Source organism: Maylandia zebra, linkage group LG6, assembly GCF_041146795.1.
Source record: "Maylandia zebra isolate NMK-2024a linkage group LG6, Mzebra_GT3a, whole genome shotgun sequence".
Taxonomy (NCBI): domain Eukaryota; kingdom Metazoa; phylum Chordata; class Actinopteri; order Cichliformes; family Cichlidae; genus Maylandia; species Maylandia zebra.
Window position 1 is genome coordinate 42,512,022 of NC_135172.1, and position 22,549 is coordinate 42,534,570.

The 22,549-nt window shown below is 41.6% G+C and overlaps 1 protein-coding gene across 1 annotated transcript in view; it reads left to right on the plus strand.

The window, feature by feature from the left end:
• Nucleotides 1-22,307, plus strand: part of sorcs1 (sortilin-related VPS10 domain containing receptor 1) — a 193,823-nt gene extending 171,516 nt beyond the window's left edge. Inside the window, exons 17-28 of the mRNA XM_014411966.3 lie at nucleotides 485-598; nucleotides 4,028-4,199; nucleotides 5,238-5,424; nucleotides 6,040-6,173; nucleotides 8,422-8,548; nucleotides 9,777-9,889; nucleotides 12,563-12,697; nucleotides 15,709-15,808; nucleotides 16,237-16,342; nucleotides 16,957-17,111; nucleotides 17,225-17,294; nucleotides 18,521-22,307. Of these exons, the coding sequence (XP_014267452.3) occupies nucleotides 485-598; nucleotides 4,028-4,199; nucleotides 5,238-5,424; nucleotides 6,040-6,173; nucleotides 8,422-8,548; nucleotides 9,777-9,889; nucleotides 12,563-12,697; nucleotides 15,709-15,808; nucleotides 16,237-16,342; nucleotides 16,957-17,111; nucleotides 17,225-17,253 (1,372 nt within the window). The 3' untranslated portion in view covers nucleotides 17,254-17,294; nucleotides 18,521-22,307. The remainder of the gene's footprint in view (nucleotides 1-484; nucleotides 599-4,027; nucleotides 4,200-5,237; nucleotides 5,425-6,039; nucleotides 6,174-8,421; nucleotides 8,549-9,776; nucleotides 9,890-12,562; nucleotides 12,698-15,708; nucleotides 15,809-16,236; nucleotides 16,343-16,956; nucleotides 17,112-17,224; nucleotides 17,295-18,520) is intronic.
• The last annotated feature ends 242 nt before the right edge of the window (nucleotides 22,308-22,549 follow it).

Here is a 22,549-nt window from a genome sequence, read left to right on the forward strand (position 1 = left end):
AGGAGGACTGCTTTTGAAATAAGCTCTATCAAAACCATAAATCACTGAGCCTAATAGCTTTCATTAACAATCACAACACTTTTGCATCTGTGTGCATGTCGCGCTAATTGGGGCAATTTGTCCCTATCATTTTGGGGACACAGCGCTGCTCTGCCTTTTAATTTATGGCACAAACAACTCGTGGGCTGTGTTTAAAGAGCACCGAAGAAGCAGCTGCTGCGGCTCCTTTGAAGTCGATACTTAGATGACATTAAGGTTCCATGTTGAATTTCAATCTGAAATGATCTTACAATATGGAGCCTCTTTCGGTTTCAGAATATTTTATTAACTTTTGATTGATTTCCCTGTGAGTATTATCAGCCATTTTATAAGCAGGTGTCACACTTGTAACAGCCTTTATCTAATTTTCAAATTGAATTTTCCAAATGCTGTCTCCTCCATGTCCCGATTTAATGACGGCGTCTGTTTTGTCGGATCGTTGCAGTGATTACGGCTTTGAGAGACGGACGGACGGCAAGTGCACCCCTGCCTTTTGGTTCCATCCATCATCGATGTCCAGGAGTTGCACCACGGGGATGACTTTCCTTAACAGCACCGGGTGAGGATGAGAGCTGACTAGAATCAGCATGCACAGTCTCAGCAGCGACTCGCAGGGATTGGATAAAATGAATGGTGCATTTGAGCCGAATAGCTCAGGGTGCTTTAATTAGTTTCTCAGGGACGACACGGCCGGGCCGAGGAAAATGTGGGCTGAATGATCAAACCTGCACTTTTAAAAAACAATCATGAACCAACAAGGATAAAGCACCGGTAATAAAAAGATCTTCTTTGGGTGAAAATTGTGTCAAGAATTTCAAAGAGGGATGAATGAAAAATTCAATGCCAAATCCAGTGTGAGGGTGTGTGAAGTGCCGTGGCTTTTTCCAAAAATAACTCAAGCGCCCAGGAAAAAAGTCTGATTTAACATTGATGATCACAGTGTGGATTAAAGCTCAGAGCTAAATGGTCCTCAGGAGAAATGCATTTAAAAAATGTCTTAAATGTTAACAATAATGGGACTAGTCCATTTTGTTCACTTAGGAAAACGTAAGCAGAGGTATTGTGAATAAAACTGATGGCGATAGATGTTCACCATCTTACCCAGAACACACGTAGGATTGTTGGGGATCAGATGTACGATGCTTGCATATTCTTCCTGTGCTAACGTGTGATTTTCATCCCACAGCCCAACAACCTATGCTTTAGTTTCATTTGTGCTTCTAAAGTGCCTGAAAGTGTGATTGGGAGCATGAATGAAAGCCGTTTCTCTGAGTTAGCCCTGCAATAACTCCTCTCTCGCTGTGACAGCTGGGGCAGTTTGTCATGCTGTGAATTCAGAAATGTGAAGAAGGCTTTATACAAATTTGAAAACTTGAATTATGCTAGCTTTAGCGTATTTGACGCCCAGAATAAGAACTGCTTCTGCTAAAAGTCTGCTTTGGAAAGAGTGGATTACTATAATTACTATAAGGTCATAACGGATTAATGATTATTTCTTTGACTAAAAGTTGTCACTCTGCGATCTCAGCTGCAGAAATCTACCATTTAGGTTCATTACTAGATTTTAAGATTACTATATGTATCTTTTTTTTTTTTTTGCAGCGAGAAAATAATTTTAAAGCAAAAAGTATTCAAAGTCTACAGGAAACTATTCAGGGAACTGCCCTTCTGTATATAACTTTGGCAGCCTGGTGACATGTTAGCATTATCTGGTGTCGTTTTCACCAGACATAATTTTCTTTTTCTCAATATTTATTTATTTATTTTTTGACAGAACCTTTTAAGATAGAGAAAATGTCAGGAAAAATAATTAGATCACATCCCTGCAATCAGAAATAAATGTGATTGTAACAAGACGAAACATTTGTGTTGTCCTGATCGCATGGCAATGAAGCCGTGTTTGTGCAGCAGTGAGCTGCGGTGCTGTATCCATCCGACTTGGTTGTTTATGTCTTGCACTCCAGACACCAGACGGTGCATCCTGATGCTGTTTTTGTGTGTGATCTCTTTAGAATGGCACACGGGTGGTTTAGAGGTGTGGAGATTGAATTTTTTCCCAGTTCCTAACAGAAACTAGTGTTTTAGTTTAATTGATGATTCCAAATTGGTCAGAGGTGTGGATGAATAGTAATTGTTGTCTGTGTACCTCCCCTCTTGCCCAGTGTCAGCTAGGATAATCTATCACCTCCTGTTGCTCCAGCTAGATAAGTGGTTAAGAAGGTGAATTAATGGATGGATGGTAGGTTGTACACTCCAGCACAGTTGTGGAGGGTCAGGAGGGTGTAAGTTGGTCTCTCATCCAAAAAGAAACCGACTTTCATTTCTGAACACATGTAAATGTAAATATTTAATTCTTTGTAAAACAAGGCACTTTTTTTAAAAAAATTGATAAAGATTTGAGTTGCAAAAAAAAAAAGATTGTAGGTGTACAATGACAATAAAGGGCTACTTTTTTCTATTCTATTCGAATGGATTAACTTTTATGAAAATAAGATTATTACTATTATATATAGCTTCTTTGGATGGTGTTTTATCCTTGAGCTTGAGGGTCCTGCACAGTATCTCAGCTGTTCCTAGGACTGCACTCTTCTGGACAGATATCTTGGGTGTTGTTCCCGGGATCTGCTGGAGCTGCTCGCTTAGCTTGGGGGTCACTGCACCGAGTGCTCCGATTACCTCTGGGACCAGTGTTACCTTCACCCTCCACATCTTCTTGAGTCCTTCTCTCAGTGGGCATGTGGCAAGAAATACCAAGGGCTGAGTTCCTGATGAAGGCTCTTAGGGTCCTGTTGATCTTGTACAGTTCTAGGTACTCGAGGATTCATGTGTGGGGGATCGAGTCATAGGCCTTCTTGTAGTCAATCCAGGCAGTGCACAGGTTGGTCAGTCTGGTCTTTCAATTTCGAGCAACTGCTCTGTCTGTCAGTAGCTGGTGTTGAGCTTCTCTGGTATTCCTGCCAATTCCTTTCTGTGTCGCACTCGTGGTTCATGTATTGAGCCACGTGCCTGTTCATCTTAGCTGCTATGATGCCTGACAGGAGCTTCCATGTGGTACTGAGGCAGGTTATTGGCTGGTAGTTGGATGGGAAGGTCGCTGCTGGGGATCATTAGGAGCCTTCAGTTACATATATATGTGGAAAGCCTAAGGGAGGCACGTCAGCAGCACTGTTAGTGACAGTCAACATGATATTAATTAGTCAGACGCAGCATGAAACAGGTGGGTTGCAGAGTGGCTTGCAGTTGTGCAACAGTTTCAACAGCGCTCCCTACAGGATGAGAAATTGGTGAGCAGTGTGTAACCTGCTGAGGCTGGCACTGAGATCAGCTGATGTGTTTTTCTTTTTGATTATTTGTTTTTTAAAAAATTAAAGATCAGCAAGGTAGCAAAAGCTAACTCTAAGCTTTCTTACATAATTCATGTCCAGAGGGACTGTCATAAACCCTCCCTTTCTGTTTAAAGATACTTGGATAAAGAAAACATATAATTTTCTGACATGTAGTAAGGATTGTAAAATATCAAATGCTGTACTCTGAATATGTATAACAACCAACATGATTAAAGAAAACATGCAACACAATATCTCTGTGGCAAAAATGGCACATTCATTGTCACCAGAACATTAATCAGGGTAAGTGCTTTTTAAAATTTCTGAAGGAGCCTCAGCACGGCTCTTTGTTGCAGGAACATTGACATTCCCACCACATTTTAGAGTTTCTGTCAAAGGGCACATTGTTTGTGTTAGCGTCTACGCCCCTCACTACACAAACAGCACTGCTGGCACTTCAAATTGAAAAGTTTTTTTTCCTTTTTTCTGTTAAGTTTTCTTGTGAATCTAAATGAGGGAAGTGCAGACAGATTAGGCTCTGCTGTTATTTTAAACATAAATATGGTTAGTTTATACGAAGAGAAGTTTATACGAACCTTATATGAAGTTTGTGTTTGTCTGATGGCACATCTAATCAGTTTCATTTGCTTTTCCACCTTCAGCTACAGAAAAGTGGTCTCCAATACCTGTACAGCTGGTGTGAGCGCAGAGTACACAGCCAGGAGGCAGCATTGTCCTATCCAAGCACCCAAAGGTCTCCACCTGGTTACCAGTGAGGGTTCGCTGACAGCCGTGTTAGGCACCAATGTCACCTTTCTTGTTTTTCTGGAGGAGGTGAGCTGTATCCAATGTTTCCCATGAAGTCACACAGAGTCAGTGTCATTATATTTACAGTGTAAATAAGGGCAAAGTCAGAACTGTTAGCAAATATTAGTGAATTGTTTCAAATGTACAGTTAGATTGGAAATGGCTATCTGGGTTGTTTCTATAGCAACACCAGCATCCTCAGCTGTGACTGTGCTGTATCCTCTCATATTTTCCTGTGTTCACACTCTAAACTAAACGTACATGTTTAAAGGGAGAAAAATTCCCTTTCTACACCTTTTTTTTGCTTTTTATGACCAAAAGTACTCACATACTTTGACATAGTTACACATCAACACAATTAGTGATCCTAAGAGGTGTTATCGTATTAGTAGTGTTAGGCTTTAGGGTTCAAGTTACTTCTCATCATCATTGAAAACAAAGAAGATACTCAGACAGGGACTGCCAGCCTGAGGAGTCCTGAATGCAGTAGCACAGTTTCTTTTAGGTGGGACTTCCTTGTGATTATAGAGTCAGCTGTGCGGATTGTCTTTGTTTTTAAATGCAGATCGTAAAGCAAAGTAATTAATAATTAGTAATACAGATAGTAACTACTATCTGCTGCAGTGAAACTCTTATATCTGGAAATTATCCTTTGTCCTCTGAGAGGGTGACAGCGTCTGCATGTAAAGGCAGCAGATCGTGACCTGTGCTCCTGTTGGAAAAAGTTGACAGTGTACAAACTGTGAGTCACAGTGTCTTTTACAAGCATCCGTACATGATGAGCTAGGACTGAGATCCATGTCACTATTGACACTGTTAACTTTGGAGTAAAGTCAGTGTCTGACAAAAGTATTACACGCCTTGGAAATGAGACTGAGCTGAGTGACCACGCTGACAATTGCAGCCCTTAGCAGGGAGTGTGATAAACATTACCTACATTATTGTGCCTAGAAGGAAAACCGTGCTCTGTGTTGGTCAAATGTAATAAAAGCCAGCTCAAACCAGAATGAATATTTCATAAAAGGCCATACCTGCAGATTTCCTGGAAGTGTTTGTCCTGTTCAGGGTGACGGGGCGAGGACGAGCATCACTCTGGACTTTGGAGATGGCCACGCTCTTACATATTCCAACGTGAGCTCCATCGAGGAGGGGATCAAACACATCTACAAAGCTGTGGGAATCTACCGAGTGACCGCTACCGGGGAGAACAGCTTGGGCTCAGAGACCGCCATGCTCTACCTGCATGTCACATGTGAGATACCGAGTTTTGTGAAAGATGTTTTTGTGCTCTTTGTTTCAGCTCTTTCCACTTTTTATCAGAGTCTATGGAATTGCTGTTTCCTGCTTGTACGACATTCTATCCTTTATCTCTTCACAGAACATGTTCCCCTCCCTTAGCCAAACAAACAAGTGAGACAGAATAAATCCCATTTCTCTTCTACTCAGTTCAGCTTATGCTTTGCAGCCACTCAGCCCGCAGAAGCCACGGCAACCTCATACGTAACAGGGCTGACCACCCCCCGTGTATTCAGGGGTGACAGATGTAACGGAGCTGACTTATTGATCAGGGAGCAATGTTGCCCCTACCAGTCTGTCAATCCTATGTGCCAACCGTACAAATAGAGCCACCGCAGGCTCCAGAGTGCCACGGATGAAAAATAGTACACAGATGGCAGCCGGCAGTCCCAGAGCAAGAGCGAATCTTGAACAAACTCACCCTCCTTACCCACCTATAAACCCCATCTCCTCCCTCTTTTTTCCCCTCATTTGAACCAACAAAGTTATTTCATTTATTTTTATCCTCTTTTCACATACTGTGGCGCAGAGCGTCGAGTTCACACTGTGATGTATATGTGTGCCTGAGTAGGTCAGCTGGAGTATATCCATCTCTCAGCTCCATTTGTGGCTGTGAGGAATAAGGAAGTGAACCTGACTGCTGTTCTGTGGCCCGGCCAAGTGGGAACGGTCACCTACATCTGGTGGATCGGAAATAACACAGAGGTACAGCGCACTCAAGAAATTCACCACTTCTCTCAGTACTTCTCTTCTTCTTTTGCCCATTTGCAATTAAGTAGGTTGCTGACTCTTCTGGTCCAAAATGTGAGAATCATTATTTTGTGGAGCTATTTTTGTGCATGCAGGTTGGAAAATGTGTAGCCTTGTTAATCAGCGTCAATAAAAATGGTGGAACGTGCTGACCTGTTCACATAGTACCTTAATTACTGATAACCAGTGAAGTGAAAGCATCTTAGTGTTAGTGTAAAAATCCTCCAATTCTAGGGCCTGCTGCAGTCAGGCAGAGCCGATCAATCACACAGAGTTAGAGGGTCAGAAAAGACATATTTTTCTGTTAATCCCTTTGCGGCATCTAGCCATGTGGATAGTTTCAGCTTGGGGGACACAGCTTTGGAGATATCGGCCTTTGAAGACAAAAGATCTGCATGGATTTTGTTCAGAATAGCGAAACGTGACAGTTTAAAAATGGAACAAAGACTTCTGGAAACACTGCAATTCAGAAGCAGTTTACAAAATAAAATTAATCAGCTTCCACCTTGCTGGTGGATTGAGTGACCATTATGTTTACATTTAACAGAGTATTTGCGTGATTATGCCAAAAGTACCAGTCCAACAACTGAGCATGGATAAACTTTTTGTCAAAAAAGGGCATTGGTCTTGGCAGAAGATATAAAACTTTTTTTTAAAAGTAAAATATATAATCCTCGCACGTTCTCACTGCCATGGTGCAGGTAAAATAAAAATTATAAATGCTACTGGTGATGGTGATGTGACCTATTAGGATAGTGCTGCCATGTGTATCACTGTCTGATCAAGTTGCTTTCAAAGTGCTTAAGTTGTCACGTATTGTGGAGATGTAAAGAGCTAGCTTAGCTCTTAGCACGGGGGATCCCTCATGATTCATGAGTGGGAGGTTAGCCAACTAAATGTAAATAAGACCACAAGGTTAACGTTGACTCCACAGCTACAACTCCTGATACAAGAAGAAAATCAGGTCTATGATGTTAATGCACCAAGTTAGCTTGCTATAGTTGCTTAGGGTTAGCTTTGCAACTCACCATTGGTCAGCTGGTTGCTAGTAAGTGATGTCAGCAGTGATGTCAGCAGTGATGTTCGTCATCATCAAACAAGAACTTTGGCTGTCAGACACTGACACTTCTCACCATACTACACACAGCAGTGCTGCTTTGACTTCCTAACAGTTAGCCATTATTCAAAGGTTTTACATGTAAAAGGCTAAACAGCATCTCATGCTACCGCAACCACAAAGTGGACAAACACAGCAAAGTTCTTCAATAGATAAATAAAGTTGGTGTATCTGCTCAAAGGCTGCAGGTGATTCCTGGAGTCATTTTCCCCCACTGTGGTATGAAGATGAGATGCAATAGCACCCTAAACTTGAAAATCACCCTGAAAATTTAAAACTGGTGTTGGGAGGAAAAGTTTGCTTAAATAAAGCATGAATTTGTCAGAGAAATCAGTTTTAAATTTTCACTCCATCTAAGAGATATGCTCCTTATGCTGTTGGAAAAGTAGCTGTTAGGATTCTATTAGAACTTCCTGAAAAAGTAGAGTGTTGTTCCTCCAAATATAGCAACTGTCAGAGTGCAAACACGCTGACCCCGGCTTTACTAGCATCAACAGGATTAGCAACTAATGTAATCAATACACTAGATGTTAGAGAACCGTAACATTTAACATGACACATCAAAAAATTTATATTACAAGAGAGTAAAAAGAAACAATTCAAGCATTGTGGTCTGAGGATGCACTGCTATAGCTGTAGAAATGCTCCACTCCTCTCTGTCTGTGTAATTGTAGCTGGGTAAATGTGTTTGCTCAGCACTAACAGGGGCCTTTCCACGAGGACGAGCAGTTCTGTCACTTGGTAATAAACAGTGGCAGCATTAGCATCTTAAAGCTATCTGAAGAACAAATGGAGACGTGAGTAATGACAGTAAGGAGCTGCTGGTGTCACACAGGAAACTCCCTGTAGGCCTCTGTGCTGCATGCAGCACAGCACAGACTTTAGCAACGCTGTGTGTCATCGTGCGTGTGTGTCTGTGTGTGTTTTTGTCAGTCGGCCAACAGCCTGACACCTCTGTAGTGTAAATAACAGCAGTGTGAGATGTTAACCAGCCGTTGATAAGGGTCTCTCATGGGAGCACGTACAATCTGACTCCCCATCTCCCTCTCCCCTTCTTCCTTCTCCCTCTCTCTCTCGCTCCCCCAGCAGCCAGTAATCACCCTAGAGGGAAGTGTGGCGTACACATTCTCCCGGGAAGGCATCAATACAGTCACTGTGCAGGTGTCTGCAGGGAATACTATTCTGCAGGACAGAAAAACCATCGCTGTACACGGTGAGCCGAATTTCTCACTCAGTGTCCACTGGGAATCTGTTGCTCTGCAAACAGGCTGATAAGTTTGGTCTCCACAGTGGAATAATAATGCTGCTTCCCTTTGATGTTATACTTCTTAGATGTCATTCTTCTACTTAATGTTTTAAAAATAATCTGCCATTGTCCAGACTTAGAGGTCATTTTTAACCATATGCTAAAACTTTTCCTTTGCTAAGCTATAACAGAAATTGTATATAAATGACAGCTGTAGCATTCCTTTTGTTCAAATAGGGCCGTCTGTGGCTCCAAAACGCAATAATGATGTCGTCCAAAATGTTAACATCAAAGCTTTAAAATCTCGAGTCCAAACATGAACGTCCACATGTTCATATTCGCCTTTAAATTTCTCTTTTGTTTCCTCTAACTCAACATGATGCATAACTGATGATGCTCTGAGACAACTTCCCGTTCTTTTTCCCAGTTATTCACCATTTAAGCTTTAATTGAAAAGATGCTTTTATTGGCTCAGTAAACACTACAAATCATTACGAACTGTGTTACAATATAAGTGATACGAGCTTGGAGGAGTTTAGAGCAGAGCTGCTGCTCCTTCACACTGAAGCTACCTGAGGTTTCTAATCAGGATGCCTTCTGGCTACATCCTCTTGGAGGTTTTCACCCAATTTGGAGGAGAGGCCCAGGAGTGTCTTAGGAGAGATTGCATGGCTCATCTTACATTGGAGTGCCTCAGGACCTGCTAGGAGGAACCTGAAAATGTGGCTTAGAAACTGATGTCTAGAATAACCTTCTGAGCTGCTGCCACTGATACTGGACTTTGATTGATTGGCAGAAAATTGATGCATACATTACCTTTGAACTCCCAAGATTCATTTTTCAAAGTTACTACACATGATTCATTAACATCCGGTGCATGCTAACTGTATTTATCAATCCTTTTTATTAACAACTACAACACAAAGCATGATGAATAGTTTATTAAGAACATCAGCAGCTAAAAAAATGACTAAGCTGGTACAGAAGGACAGCGCTCTATCATCTATGTTCTCATACTGCAGCTTTTTCTCCCCTTGTAAGATCTGAATGGAGGCCGAACCTGAAAATAAACCCAGAATTTAGCAAAAAGAAAAAAAAGCACACGTACATGATCTGAATCTTAAAACCGAGCTTTGCATTTAATGACAGATGAAAGGCATAAGCTCCCCTCACACATTTACTTTTCTTCCTGCAGAATATTTCCGATCTCATCTGCTCGCCTTTTCATCAAACCTGGATGAGCACAACCCCGATATTGCAGAATGGAGACTGGATGTGAGCCGAGTCATTAAGAACTCTCTGATCCAGGTAAAGTTCTCTCTGGCTCTTTTGTGGCAACTGTCGCCTTCCTTTGGTAAATACTGTCAGCGCTCAGCTGGACCTCTGAGTGCTGCGTGACCTCCCCGAGGCTTGGAGACATGAATCTGACTTTTATGATGATAAATGACAAGGCAAGAGGGAGAAGAGGGGAAAAAGATAGTTCAAGAGCTGGCTGATTGCTGCTGCTCGCGGACCCTCAGAGTTCAGGGCCGTACAGTAACGAGGTTGTGTACAGAAGAATAAACGTCAGTGCGGGTCTAATGCGTGTTCTGCGCTGACCTGAAGGAGCGCTCGGAGACGAGTGCTTTGCAATCCGTCAAATGGACGACATGATTCAAACCCACACATGACATGTTAGGTACAGAGTTTGCCTCATTAACTTGCCATTATTTCTTCCAGCATCCTCAGAGTGTCAATACGTTTTCTGAAGCAGAGGAGGAAGCAATCTGAGCTTTCCATCATATTTTCACACTTTTTGATCTTGCAAATCAAAACGGATGCTAAAAATATACAGCCTGTCTTCAGTCTTCACTGAACACGTCAGTTCGCTATTGACATCTTTTTTTTCCATGACATCCACAGCCCGGAGGCCAGAACGCATGCCGAAAAAACAACAACTTTCAGACAAAAACACGACGCACTGGTTAAAACCCAGCGCGTCGGGAGGAAAACCCAACAAGGGAAAGCTGGCAGCCTCAACTGGAATCAATAAGGCATCCAGAAATTCATGTTTTTTTTATTACACCAGTCCTCCCAACCCAGCTCATCAGTTTGATTTTCTTTAAGCGGCGATCTGAAAGTGAGCTCCAAGTGAAGGGCTGCCATTGGTTGAAAACCACACCTGACCTTTAAGATTTCATTCATGCTCGAGATGAAAAACTTATCTCAAAGGTGAACCCTGACATCCCTCTTTCCAAATTACATACAAGATTCTGTACGAGCCAGCCGAAAAAGAAAAAAGAAAAAGAAAAGCCTAAAATGTAAAATCTGTGGCGGGGTTATATTCTCTTAACGCCGGGCCACGCTGTTTGCATCTTTCAAGACTGTCACATGAAAAAAACTGATATTTTGACAAAAAAATACTATCTATTTAGAAAAAATAATATTTTTGCTCTATCGTATTATAATTCAATTCAATCTTATTTATACAGCGCCAAATCACAACAACAGCCGCCTCAAGGCGCTTTATATTGTAAGGTAGACCCTACAATAATACATGCAGAGAAAAACCCAACAATCATATGACCCCCTATCAGCAAGCACTTTGGCGACAGTGGGAAGGAAAAACTCCCTTTGAACAGGAAGAAACCTGCAGCAGAACCAGGCTCAGGGAGGGGCGGGGCCATCTGCTGTGATTGGTTGGGGTGAGAGAAGGAAGACAGGATAAAGACAAGCAGTGGAAGAGAGACAGAGATTAATAACAAGTATGCTTAATATGTGCTTTTCAATAAAAATAACGTTCACTAGAACACGTCAATAACAATATCCTTTACTCTTGCCTTGCAATCCAGCCATCATCACGACAGCAAAAAAACACAAACTGCTTAATTTTTTAAACAAAGTATTTTCAAATATGGCATCAAAACTGTCTGTTTCCCACTGCGGTGAGTTTACTGCAGGATGGAATACAATCACGGACACGCGTCCAGTACCTTTGAATGAACACAGTAACAGTAAGGACATTTAAAGGAGACCTTATTAAATCATCTGTGATTCATTTATTTTAGCCCTGTTTTTATTTAAAAAAAACTAATAAAGCAAGTTTCTATAATTAATCAATTGCAATTACTTTGATACAGGAAATTAAAATTTCACCATGTAATCGTGGAATTGTAATTTTATGCTTTAATTTTTTGTAAACTTTCTTCTGCAAAGCTGCTCATCACTCAGAAACAGCACTTTGAAAATGATTCTTAGTTAGCGTATTGTCTGTCTTGTCTTAATGTTGGTTTAAAATGGAGCACTGTAACAAAAAATAATTTCCCCCAGGGATCAATAAAGTATTCTGATTCTGATTCTGATTCTGATATTCAAAGCCAAGTTTTGGACTGCAATGCACATTTAATCCAGCAGATGGCGGCTGACGCAGCACTGTTCAAAGCAGGACTGAAGTTAAATGCAGCTTGGACTCCAGTCGGGTTCAGGAGTAGCAGACATCCTCTAATCAAATGTACTGTGTGACACATTTAAAATTATGATTAAAAATGGCATAATCACTTTTTTAAATCAGTTTGTTTCCTCCTGTGACCCTGAATTTGATAAGTGGAAGAAAATGGATGGATGGATGGAATTTGTTACCTTGAGGGACATTTGTGTTCATGTTTTGGAATAGTTTGATGTTTTGGAAACTTAGTTTCCTTTAGTCCTCCTTCCTTTGTTGTTTTCCCATTCTGTTCTTGCTGGAGACGTAACACTGATCTTACTGATCTTCTCATGTGAGTAAGTGAGAACATTTCTAAAACCTCAGACTGCAATAAATGTTTAAGCTCGAATGATAAATGGTTGCAGCCTGAATCCAGCTAAATTCTGGTCGACGAAGGACCAAAAATATGTGGGCGAACGTTGACTGTCAGAGCTTTTTTGTACTTATTGTTAAGGTTTCATCTCTGTGAGCTGACTGCTGCAGTTCAGTCTGACCCTGTCCACTCTACTGTCCTACAGGCTACAGGCGTGAGAGAGGATCAGCTCCTGGTCACTGTCCTCCCAGGTTTACCCACAGCAGCAGAGTTTTTCCTCCTGCCTGACAAACAGATAACTGAGGGGAAACCAGAGAAGAGCTCAGCTCATTTAGATCAGGTGAGGCAACAACACCTGCTTTCTGACCTGATGCATGTCCTCCAGACTCGCTGCTTTTCCCCATCTCCACAGTGTAGGTGGATGGTTTCACCTTGTTATCCTCACTCGAACTATACCAAGTTTGAAGCATTGTTCCCCGTTTCTGCCTTATGACTCATAGGGGAATTTTTCTTCTCCTAGCAGCAGCAGCTTCTCCTGTAATTGCTCTTTCCTCCAGCAGATGTCAGTATTAACCTACTCAAGCATGTCCAGTTTTTTCTTCTCCAAAAGTCTAATTTTGGAATACGCCCGAGGAATATCTTTGCAATAGATTCATCAAAAAGCCTGACAAGTATTAACAGGTTATCGGGGGGAATGACTTTTAGACTTACTTAAGTCACATCCTGTGGGGTGCAGGGGGGAGCACTAGAGGGTGGCAGCATCTCGTAAGAGCCTAAAAGGTCACACAAGGAAAATTTTTGTGGTCCATCAGTCACTAAATCACCAGCATATCAACATGAGCTCAAATAGCCCTCAGCTTCACGTATTAGATAATGACTGATAATGTTGGCCGCGCTCTCTGTGGGAAGCACTCAACGGGCATGTGCAGAGAAGGAAGCTGGGAAGAGAATCAATTAGATTTTCCTCTTCCTTCCCCGCTCACACCTGGTTGATTGCCTGGAAAGTTCCTCTGCCCTACCAGCCGGTGATAAATCTTCATTCAAGGTTGGCATCTTTAAAGTGTAGCGCAAGCTCCGCTTATTAGAATGTATAATAGATTTACTGACCCTGGTATACAGTGGGAAAAAGTAATTAGTCAAAGCATAGTCTAAATTTAAACAGCTAAGAAGTATAAAGGCGAAGATGAAGGACTACAGAAATTACTCATATCACAATTAATTTGGCAAATGAGGCAGATAAGATAGATGAAGCCTCTACAGAGGGAAAAGGCTGCTGCAGGGAGAAAATGGAGAATTTTGTTTAGTTTTGCTCTGCAGAGTAATGCAGCAGTATATATGCTGATCCCATAAATGAGGAAAAACAGATTAATGATAGTGAAATGTCATTTATAAAGAGGCTCATTTGACTGAGAATTGGAGCCCTGAGACAGAGATTCATGGAAATGAAAAGATCTGTGTGAGGAAAGTAAGATTTCCTCCCGCTCGCTATAGTTTACCTTTGGGTCATGATAATCTGCTCAATTTGTATCAGAGTCAGATGTTCTCAATGCAGAAGGTTACTCGCCTGTCTGGAAAGCAGAGATCAAGTGAGACTGCTTGGTATGCATTATGCATTACACTGGAAAGGTCCCACAGACAAAGGCTCTTACATAAACAGAAGAAAGCTCGGATGGGGTTGTCGGTGGAGGTAGCGAGGTTTCTTCGGGTCATGGGTGCTTACAAATAATTCAGCAGCCTTGCAAAAAGCATTACATTTAGAAAGTTTGGTATTCAAAGTATATTCAGTTTGGTGGTAATTTGCATGCAGTGATAGCCTACTTCAGGTCAGGTGCGCATGTAACTGCTTCCATTTGTCTTTCACAGGCAACCTAAAGTTGCATTAGTCAATATTTTTATGGTGGAAACAAATCAAACATCGATCACAAAGTGTCTCTCAAATGGACAAAACCACAGATAATTATCACCCAGCTGCTGAACTACACCACCTTTTTATTTCTGCCCCATAGATTTCACTCCATAGCACTTTTCTAGATACATCATGTGGCAAAAATCTCCAAAAATTAGCTCAGATAAACTCAGCGCAACACCTGCCCAGTATGCAACTGTTCTCATACCAGTGTATTAAACTGATAATAACTGTGTGTCACTGCTGTGTTTTTGCTAGTTTTAGTGGTTCTTATGCACAGACGACTTTTAGAGGATCGCAGGAGCCACGGTGACATCACCGACTTCACCCAATGGTTTATGAATCCTCCTGGCCATCTCTTGACTTTTTTGAGCCATGAAATTGTGTCATATTTGATCAGTGAGCTGCACCCGTGCATCATATAGACACAGATACAACAAATGCTCTAAACATACAATTACTGCACATAATCGTGCGAAATACTTCATGAGGCCTCCACACCACAAAGGTTATCCTATTCAGTGAATAAAGTTAGCCTCTTTAGTGTTCACCTGCTATATGTGTTATCTTATCCATTACGCCGTCGTGCATTTATTGCCATTTATTTTACAAAGGCTGCCAATGTCAATTCAATTTTATTTACACAGCGCCAAATCACAACAATAGTCACCTCAAGGCGCTTTATATTGTAAGGTAGACCCTACAATAATACATACACAGAGAAAAAAACCCCCACTGGCGACAGTGGGAAGGAAAAACTCCCTTTTAACAGGAAGAAACCTCTGGCAGAACCAGGCTCAGGGAGGGGCGGGGCCATCTGCTGCGACCGGTTGGGCGGAGAGAAGGAAGACAGGATATTTCTGCTTTTGAGTCGGGTATTTTGACATCAGAGTCTAGGGGACCGATTCGATTTCAGCGCCAGCCTCAAGTGGTCATTCGAGGAACTGCAGTCATGGGCTCTTCACTTTGGCTTCCTTTTTCAGCTGCGGAGGTTGCTGCTCGTGACAAATCATTTTAGGATTTTAAGTAAAACAAAACAAAAAATATATATATATATATATATATATATAATATATCTTGTCCTGACCCCCGTCAGTATATTAAGATAACTCGTCTTTCATAATTCACTTTGGCTGTTTTTTCCTATCATTTACAAACTCACTGAGCAGACTCTGAAACTTTTAGAAATGCTTTCAAAGGCAAGCGAGTTTTGGACTCAATTATTCAACCTGGCATCAAAGGACTGATCGTGACTTTGACCACATTTGCTCTTAAATGTCAAAACACAGATAATAAATGACGAGTCAATAGCAAAGACGGATGAGACTGTAGTGTGATGAGCTTGACTTTACCTTTTTTTTGACCTGTAACATTTTCCTTTTTTATTTATTAAAATTGCAACAAAGGGATCTGAAGCTCCCCTCTCTCCATCTTTGTCTCAACAGCTTTCCGAGCTTTTGCTCAGCGCGCTGAATCAAAATCTCGTCCAGTTCACGTTGCGGCCCGGGGTCCAAGTCACCGTGTATGCAGCGCACTTATCAGCAGGTAACAATCCCCCCTGCATGTGTGTGCATTCACAGCTGCCCAGAACGGCCTTTGTACCTTGTGTAGCAAGCGGGACAAAACATAGAAACAGCAGTCAGTCAGGTGTATTTTATTACTTAACTAACAACCCCAACTCTGTGTCTGATTGGCTCCCACCATGTAGCTACACAGAGACATTCAGAGAGTGAACATCGTTACAAGTATGTGTGCCTCTTCCTATTGGGGATGCTGCTACTGTCCTAAAGGGGCTAATAAGATAAAGAGTAAGAGAAGTCCATACTACTGTATATTAAAATGATTCATCTTTGATTCACATAGGCTTCATGTGTGTAGACTGCTCATTGCATGATTCAGCTGGGTGGAAATACGGGTGGTGTCGTTGATGTGATATTTACGCTCTGGGGTTCCTGTCTCCCCTTTCTCTGCAGCGCCCCTAGTGGACACCAGCGAGAACCACAGTGGCTCTGCCATGCTAATGCTGCTATCAGTAGTGGTTGTGGGTTTAGCTGTATTTGTCATCTACAAATTCAAGAGGTAAAGTGTTCACGTCTATATAGTTGTCACATTGTGCGCGATAGGGAGTTGTCGAGCCATCCTGACAGCTCGGTAAACAAAAGCTGTCGCGGGGCTAAGAGAAGGTTGATAGGTGCCTGTCAAATGTCTACCCCGCCGTACCCAGTGCTCCTGGGTGGAGAATTGGCTTTTCCCCTCACTCACTCTCACACACACACACACACACACACACACACACACACACACACACACCTGCAGAAATTCTTTTATCAGGTCAGTCTTTACAAAAGAAATGTCAGTTAGTCTTCAGCTGCTATCAATATTAAGCCCTTTGAACACTGGCAGTTGACCTTTCTCAAATGTTAAATTATGTCTCTGCGCCAAGAAGCAGTTCCAAGGGAAAATGATATAAAGAGTCATGGTGAGGCAAGCAGAGACAGAATCAAACTTCACATTTACAGACCATATAATTTCTAATGTTCCTGCCGATTGGCATGCAAACATCGCCAGATGGCTCAAAATAAATAGAACCGCAGATGCGAATGATCAAAACAGCACTGCTGCAAACTGCTGCCACTGTTTTAGTTTAGGCCGTGCTCTTTATTCCTCTGCCTCACTGTAAATCTTTCCTCAAGGAAGATCCCAGGCCTCAACGTCTATGCGCAGATGCAGAACGAAAAAGAACAAGAAATGAGTCCAGCGAATCCAACGGTGGCCACGCCCAGCTCTCAGCAGGACTTGGTGCATTCTTTGGAGATTCTGGACACAGAGTTTAACTCGCGGCCCATCGGTAAACATCAGTTTCAGTATTTTTTTTCTTTTATGCCGTTGTTTATTTCACACCATCGTGTTCACGTGTTGTTTCATGACACTGTACTGTGCGTTTTGTTATGTGTTTCTCAGTGAAATGGTCCAGTCAGCAGGACAACTAAATGAAAATGAGTATGACAAACAGTGGAATTGCCTCTCAGTGGTACAATTAACACATTTTTCTCTCTTTTCATGTCCCTCTTTAATCACCTCAGAATATTGATGGGTGGCAAATGAAAGAAAAAAAACAAGTGGCTCGGGAACATCTATAACTGTTCCGCTCTACTTTACTTAAATAGCACCTTTAATTTTAAGATGCAGCTTGAAATTTATTACACTTGTCAAGAAAATGCATCGGCCCGGCCGAGTTTGGTGATATGAAGACTATAAGATGATTCATACCAATTTTTTAATTCATTATTCATTTCATGTCTCATTCATTCAGCTTTTCTTCCAGTTTGTCACCCATATGTACATCCTGAGTCAACATTTGCTTGTCTAACATGCTAACACATAACAAGCCTTTCTTTGGGGTGGGAGATGTAGTTTTTCGTTTTTGTGGATCCCTCTGAATGTTGGTGGTGTATTTGAAGTTTAAAGTGTCCACATTTGACAAAATTAATAGCGAAATAGATCTGAATAAATTCATTGTTCCCAGAATTCCCGGCACTGGTGCGATGAGTTGTGTATGTCAGTTAGTGTTAGCGAGCTTCTGCTCTGTTGTTGTGTAGCTGCACGTCATCTCACTCACGCATTTAAAGCGCTTCTTGTCATTAATCATTATGTTGTAATTGTCACTTGTAGGCTCATTCATTGCTGTTTAAAAATCATATATTGTCTGACACCTCGTGATGTCTAACCGACACCTGGGCAGGTGAGATTGTCACGTAAAACGACTATAACGTGAAAGGCTTTGATTCCCCGCCTAAGGTCAATTAAACTTTGCATTTAAATGCATCTTTTGTCCCGTTTCCTTCCCCAACCGGTCGCAGCAGATGACTGGTTCTGCCAGAGCTTACTTCCTGTTAAAAGGGAGTTTTTCTTCCCCACTGATGCCAAGTGCCTGCTAAAACGGGGTCATCTAAACATTGGGGTTTTCTCTGTATTTTTAGGCTGTATTTTTTCCATCCATATCTGAAGTACCTGCACTGCTTTGGTAAAGGAGGCCTCAGGTGTTTGGTGGGGACCAATAAACAAGGGAAAGGAGCTCAAATGCAGGACTTTAATTCATGAAGTTTTCAAAATAAAACTTCAAACGAAGGCATGAGTCTCCTAGATGTCCAGACTGTTCCTAACACATATTTACAGTATTTAATGATCGATACTGTTGTTCGTGTAATCAGCTAGCACTGAATAAGCACTGACACATTTCTTTCTTTTCTCCACCAGGATGTATGAAACCTCATGTACATGTGAAATTTTCCACAGAACTCCCCACGTACATCGTCTAAACTCTGGACTGGATCACTGTTCCAGCTCTGTCATGGATATTTTTTACCATTTGGGACACAATGGTTTTGAGCTTTATACCTGTGCATGTTGGACCCCGCTGACACATACTGTGCTCTGTTCAAACCAGAAGAAACTGTGTACAGGTTTTCAATTTATTTTAACACGTCTCCGATAAATTTAATATTTAGAAAAAAAGTCCCGTTTATTTATACGAGTCGCATCCATAATGGAAGAAGGATCGGCGGCGTGAACCGAAGAGCAGAGAATGTGTAACGAGCAGCAGCGTTTTGGTTACATGTCTGAGATTGGTTTGCTGTTCTATGAAGTAACAGCAGTAGTGTATTATTTATTCATGAATATACATGAAGTATGTTATTGAAGTGAATTACACATTTATTTTGTAAATCATGAATGTCTATGTTAGAAATAATTTGTGTATTTTAATAACAAATGTCATACTAAAAAGAGATACTGTTATAAAATATGAATAGGGCACCTCAAAGCTTTTGGTCCATTGTCTCTCAGAAAGCTGATTTATGGCACAATACACATTTTCTACAAAAGTGTTAATTTTTTTTCCCAATTTTAATTTATTAACAACCGAACAACAACAGGGTGTGGATCTCTGGATTAATTTAAACCTTGCTGTTAATCTAATGCTTCTGGTACTATTTATGATACACGCCAGTTTGTAAAATGTTTTGTGCTTCAGAATATCACTTGATGGCTGAGGCGCCATCAATCTGCGGGTGACCTCCAAATATCACCGGACCTTTTAGACCTTACAAGATACAACGGATGACGACCTGGCAACGATCCCACAAAGAAAGATCATTCCTGGCCACAGTCTGGGAGGTACTACAAGATGCAGAGAACAACTTATCGCGGCTCAGATTTAAGGTGGCACTTAGGGATGCAGCTGCTTTGTGGGAGAATCTGAAGAGCATGGCAGTGAGAAAGAGAGAGACAGACAGAGACAGGTTGAGAGAGATTGAAGACGGCTTTTAGCGGACATGACGCATTAAGAGCGTTCTATTGGACAGAATAAGAAGAGGTTGGCTTCTTGAATACTTAATGTGGCCTATCAAGCTCAAGGCTGGCTAAGGTTGGTTACACATTTAGGGTAATATCCCAACCTGCTCTCAAGTAGCACCCATCTTCATCCCAGCTCATTATTTCATGCTGTAGGATCAGGAGAAGTAGAGCGCAGATGCTACCAGGCTACATGGATGGTTAGCCTCAGAGGACTGTCAAGCCCTCTGGTGCTCTGTGTGTGTGAAATCTGACAGATGTAAATGCCTGATTGATGCCTTTCATATCTTCTGAGGCAACTTTTTAAGATGTTCTTTTCTCTTTTTTATTTCGGCGGGATGGAGAAATACAGCACAGAGGAAGTTGCTTCTGTTCTGTTGCATCATCTTTCCTGCAAATGTGCCAAAATTCACCGAGTTATGAGATGTAAACTGTGCAGCATCATTTGATTGACTGTAAATTGAGCGACTGGAGAAACTGATGAACAGCTAACGATTGGACGATTCCAATTTTGGTCCAAATCTCCACGCTGTTGACTGAGGCACTAATATTTTCCAAAAACAATTATATGCAGGTCGCCAATGGCTCCCCAGAGGGTGTGAGTGTTTCTTGTTCGGCCTCTGGGCAAAGATGGTCATCGCAGAGACTTTCCAAAAGTGGAATCAGCAGGAAAGCACTGATTTTTCTTAGTCACAGGGAGGGTGCCATCCTATTTTTACTCGAGTGTAGGTGAACCATTATCTAGTCGGGATAATTTGCCCTCGTTGTAATGAAAAGGTCTGACTGTTCAATACTCTGGGGTTCTTTGTGTAATGAGATGTTAAGGTTACACGTGCAAACAGATATGAATCAAGGGTTTTGTCACCAACTAGTGCAAATTGTAAAAGCAGCAGGTAGTTTTGCAGCACAGCTTGTTGATGTGCTCCGATACTGGAGCAAAATTGGTTAGTGGTGTTCAAGTGCTGATAGTTCTTTAGCAGAGAAAACTTGAAAGTAATTGGCTGTAATCATCAGCTTTCTTTATAGCTGTTGAATGGAAGAGTTAGAGACAGTGCTGTAATTCAAGCACACGGGGTTATGGCCAGGTTGTTGCTATCACATGTCTGAAGATCTGAATATTCTTCCCTTCTTTGCATTGCTGGGTGCCTCAGGATTTCCACATCACACTTATTGGCACCATATCGCACTTGAAGTGCTTGAGTCCATATACTTAACAGGGAAATGATGCATGCAGACATCGGGCCATGAGTGTGTTGGTATGCAGCCAGTGTGTCCTGCCCTTAAAACTGAAAAGTGCACAGACAAACACCAGTGATATTTTCAGTTGTCATAGGTCTGTTCAAGAGGAAGTGTTCATATTTCAGAGCTGCATGCAAACATGATTTGGGGAACAAATCAGCTTACATCTTCATCTGTCTTGTGGCTCGGTGTGTTCTGTCTGCTGGTGCAGGACAAAATTTGTACTCAGCTATGAGCTCGGTTTATGGAGTTGTGCACAGTGTACGTGGGTAATTTTACAAACTGGTGATTGGGGTTTTGTTGCAATATATTAAGACATTTTAAGGGGCCTTCTTTTTTGGTTTTTGCTTATTTCAGACATGGCCAAGGTTTCAAAGAACGAGGTCAGGGCATGTATAAGTAATCTTTGTTAGCTAAAAGCTCAGACTGCTCAGTTTCATACGATTTCTAATCTTGGCTCAGTGAGTGCAGATATCCCCATTATGGTCATTTCAGGTGCAAATCTATGGTTGTAAGTGCAGAAGACCCATCTCCCTGCCATTCAACTCTTTAGAATCAGAAGTTGTCTTAAAGACATGGTGCCAAATCAGCTTGTTTCAGATGGAAGGTAAACCCAGGGTCCAGTACAAACATGTTATTTAACACCAACTCATGCAAAGCTACTCTACTAGAGTCCAAGATTAAAGCTATGGAGCTGAAAATGAGCATCATCGCCCCCCTGTAAGAGTATCTTACTAGTGTTTCAATGTAAAGAATGTACTGTAGGTGTGCTGGGATTACTTACGAATTACTTAGCTCGTATTTGAGAGCATTCATATCCATCTCTCTGTCTGTCTCTGGTTTTGCATAGCTTGAGGGAGATACTGTACAGCAGCCTGGAACCACAGGCCTGTGATCAGAAACAGCAGGGCTCTAATATGAACCTTAACTCCAGGGAACAGGAAATGACTCTGACCAGACAAGATCAGCAAGGCCATCATAATAACAGCACCTCCTCCTGCCTGTGAGTTTCACAGGGAGAAAGACAGGTCGAACAGCCTGGAAGCCATGTTAACAAGGTGGCTCTCTGGCCTCCTGGTTAGGGTGAGCTGTGATGTGACAGGACCCAAGGGTGCAGAAAATCAAGTTGTAGCCTAACTCCGAGCTACTCTCTCTCCTTCTCCCCATCTCCTCCGCCCTGCAGAATTAGCAAGATTATTATTTTTGTAGAGAAATAATAATAACAATTAAAAAAAGAGTTTTACTACTGTACAGCTTTTGTATAAGAACAGACGGTAAGGTGTTCCAGTGTTTTTGTTCGACCTCAACTGTGCCGTGTGTAATTGTTTTATGCATTTACAATCATATTTATTAAATGGAAAGAAGTCTGTTAACTGTGTTCTCATTTTCTTACAATATTTGTAAAGAAATACTATGTATTTGCAAAAGTAATAATCAACCTATAAAGAAAACAAGACGAGCACGTGTTGGTTCTTTCTTCTGCACACATACCGTATACTCACCGGGTCCACGAGTCGGAGACATTTTGAATTTAATGGGTTTAAATCATTTATTCTAAATGAAATTATCAGCATGTGTGGATGCCACAAGCTTTTTCATAATTGATTGCCCAAGTTATCCCAGCATGGGATGATAGGACAATGTTCTAAAAAGTGTTGAGCTCATTACCCGACTCCAGTACGAAGCCTCCTCCAT